The sequence below is a fragment of the Panicum virgatum genome, chromosome 9N, assembly GCF_016808335.1.
Source record: "Panicum virgatum strain AP13 chromosome 9N, P.virgatum_v5, whole genome shotgun sequence".
Classification (NCBI taxonomy): domain Eukaryota; kingdom Viridiplantae; phylum Streptophyta; class Magnoliopsida; order Poales; family Poaceae; genus Panicum; species Panicum virgatum.
This window is the reverse complement of record NC_053153.1, coordinates 31935875-31939128: the sequence shown is the minus strand read 5'-3', so window position 1 is coordinate 31939128 and position 3254 is coordinate 31935875. Positions and strand designations below refer to the sequence as shown.

The 3254-nt window shown below is 58.7% G+C and overlaps 1 protein-coding gene across 1 annotated transcript; it reads right to left on the bottom strand.

Annotated features, from left to right (window-relative positions):
• Window positions 1-751: 751 nt before the first annotated feature.
• On the bottom strand, window positions 752-3015 carry LOC120692698 (cytochrome P450 78A11-like). Its single transcript, XM_039976072.1, has 2 exons — window positions 1915-3015; window positions 752-1784 (listed from the first exon to the last, which is right to left on the bottom strand). The coding sequence occupies exons 1-2, from the start codon at window positions 2932-2934 to the stop codon at window positions 1161-1163; spliced, it is 1644 nt and encodes a 547-aa protein (XP_039832006.1). The 5' UTR covers window positions 2935-3015; the 3' UTR covers window positions 752-1160.
• Between the last annotated feature and the right edge of the window lie 239 nt (window positions 3016-3254).

Below are 3254 nucleotides of genomic sequence, written 5' to 3'. Positions count from 1 at the left end.
CAAAATCTTTTCATAGATAGGTGCAACTTTGCGTACTGAATCTAATGAGTCTAAGTAATATATGATTAGATAGAATAATACTACTAGTAATGCTATAGTAATCATGCTCTAATCCTCCTCTACTCGCCCAGTCAAATGGCTCATTAGGTACAGTATTGCTACAGTACCCATGGTTGCGGAGATGGTTTGTAATTAGACTTCATTTAATACCTCTAATTAGTGGTCAAAGTGGCGAAGTTTTGGAGAAATTTTTTACATCCTAAACCAAACACGGCCTCGGAATCCGTTCTCAAATCACTGGGCAAGCATATAACTAAAATTTAATGGGCCAAATTGTGAGTCCTATACCTAAACTCTAGTGGGCCGAATTATCGGTTGAAAACCGTCCAAATCAATAAGTTTTGTCGCCAACTCTGGCCTGGTCATACCCTGTCTAATTGGACGACTAATTATGAAATTAAGGATTAGTTGACATAATTGGTATCATGGCAGCGATAAGGGACATCATGTCCCACTGTTGTTGTCGAAGTTTGTTGTGAGAGCCAGGAACCGACGTTGATTAATTAAGAAATTTTGTAGCATATTCTAGTGTGCCATGCATAAAATTCAATCGAATATTAGATGTAGCAGAGGTAACAGTTTGAGATAATAGAGATTATTCAGAGTCAACGTCCGTTGGTGTCATAGAAAGGTTTAATTCAGAAATCAGAGATGGACATGCAGAGACGAATTAATTCAGAACGAGCCCTCATAAACAACCACACTTCAGTATATATAATAATTAAACAGCAACATATATAACACATTTCTTGATCATTACATTACCATACAAGATTATACATAAGGACTCACCAGAAGAGAACTAGCCAAACCAAAAGAATATAGCAGATCTGAGCACACGACTTCGGTGACTGATCGATGACACTGATTAGGACCTGGTAGTGATGAGACACGAACATTTCTAGGGGTTAACTCCTAACACGCACCTTGCCAAAATTGGAGCCCCGGCGACGGTGAGACTAAGACGCACACTACTTGCAAGCAACCAAACCCTAGGCACGAACCAAACGACAACGAAACAATTAAGCTTAGCGCGATGACCACACAGAGACACAAGAGACCATGATCCATTGGAACCACGCGCGCGCCCGTCGGCGCGATCAGGCGGCGCGCGGGAAGGCCGCGGCGGCGAGCGGCGTCTTCATCTCCAGCGAGAGCTTGAGGACCTCGTCGAGGTAGACAGGCGGCGCGCCTTCCGGCAGGGCCCACTCGAAGCCGTGCACGAGGCGGGCGACCCAGAGGCCGACGGCGGCGAGGCCCAGGTTCTTGCCCGGGCAGACGCGGCGCCCGGCGCCGAACGGGGCCAGGCGGAGGTCGCCGCCGCGGACGTCCACGTCGGTGCCGCCCTCGGAGGGGAGGAACCGCTCGGGCGCAAACGCGTCCGGGTCGGCCCACACGGCGGCGTCGTGGGTGATGGCCCACATGTTCACCATCGCCGTGGTGCCAGCCGGGACCACCATGCCGTTCGACAGCGGCACGTCGGCGGTGGCGAGGCGCGCCCAGCTCAGGAGCGGGCCGGGCGGGTGGGCGCGCAGCGTCTCCTTCACAACCGCCAGCAGGTACGGCATGCGCGCCACGTCGGCGTCGGTGGGGCAACCGCCGGCCCCGACAACCGCATCCACCTCGGCACGCAGCCTCGCCTGGACCGCCGGGTGGCGCACCAGCTCCGCCATGCACCACTCCGTCAGCAGCGCCGTCGTGTCCGTCCCGCGGAAGATCATCTCCTGCAAAACCCAAAACAATTTATTTCCAGCAGCTGACGCAGAGCCATTTTAATTTTTTTCCCCAAACAATTGTTGACCCGAGAAGTATGCGTGTGGTGCTGTTGAAGAATGAAAGTGATCTGAAACTTACCCAGAGCACGGCGACCATGTCGTCATCGCCGAGCTTCTCGTCGCCCTCGAGGGAGAGGAGCACATCGACAAAGTCAGCATTGTCGCCGGGGGCGGCGGAGTTCTGGCGGCGGCGGCGGTGCTCGTCGATGACGCCGCGGACGAAGGCCTGGACGCGCGGCACGAGCACGGCGCACCGGCGGGCGACGTCGCTGGGGTCGTAGAAGTGAGCAAGCCAGGGGAGGTGGTCGGACCAGTTGAACGCGCCGAGGAGCTCGAACCCTTCGCGCACCATGTTCTTGAGCTGCTCGGCCTCGGCGGCGCCGGCGCCAGAGGAGACGTCGTAGCGCCTGCCGAAGACGCTGCCCATGATATTGTTGAGCGCGGCGGCCTGGAGGTGCGGGCGGAGGACGACGGCGCCGGAGGCAGACTGCTCGGCGGCGATGGCCCGGAGCATGGCGCCGGCGTCAGCCTGGCGCCCGAGCTCGTGAGCGGCGACGCGGCGCGGAGAGAAGAGGTGCGTGGAGGCGATGCGGCGGAGGCGGCGCCAGTACTCGCCGCTGGGCGCGAACCCGATGGCGCGCGCGAACATGAGCTCCCTCGCCGACCGCTTGACGGGGCGGTCGGCAAAGGACGGGTGCGCGAGCACCTCGCGCGCCGTGGCCGGGCAGGACGACACCACGGCGGGCGTGTCCCCGACGGAGAACGCCATGAGCTCCCTGGCCCGGGGCCCCGCGGCGCGCGCCATGGCGGCGAGCGCGCGGTGCGGCAGCCCGCCGGACAGCGCGAAGATGCTGCCGAACACGGGCAGGCCGCGTGGGCCCACGATGGGCGTGGCACCGAGGCGGCCGCGGCCGTGCACCCAAGCCGGCCCGCCCGGCGACGCGGCCCAGGCGAGCAGCGCCGCCGAGACGGTGGCCAGGAGGAGCGCGGCGGCCAGGAGGGCCGGGTGCGCGCACAGGGTGTCCGCGCCGAGAAGCGCCGGGAGCGCGTACGCCCACCACGTGGCGTCCGTGCACGAGGAGGCGGCGGCCATCGCCATGGGCGAGGTGTTATTGTTGGCTGCTGCTAGTAGCTGCTAGACAATGAGATGATGAGGCAATGGAGTGAATGGGTGAGGAACTTGGGCGGCCGGAGTGCCGGTATTTATAGAGGAGCGGGGGCGGCGAGGGGTTTGGGAATTGGGAGTGTACTGGTTCACTGCTTCTGTTGAGCTTGCATGTGAGCATAACTCCGTGTCTCCATGGGCAAGTGATGGGATGGAGTATTTGATAGTGAAATACATGTACACCTTGGTGCCAGCATGAATGTTCTAGTAGATTGTATTTTGACATCCTTTTGTATCGTATCAGTGGGTAGGAG

Coding starts and splice junctions, on each gene's coding strand:
- LOC120692698 (XM_039976072.1), bottom strand. CDS start 2,934: ATGGCGATGGCCGCCGCCTCCTCGTGCACGGACGCCACGTGGTGGGCG. Junction 1,785..1,914: donor ACATGGTCGCCGTGCTCTGG/GTAAGTTTCAGA, acceptor TGGGTTTTGCAG/GAGATGATCTTCCGCGGGAC.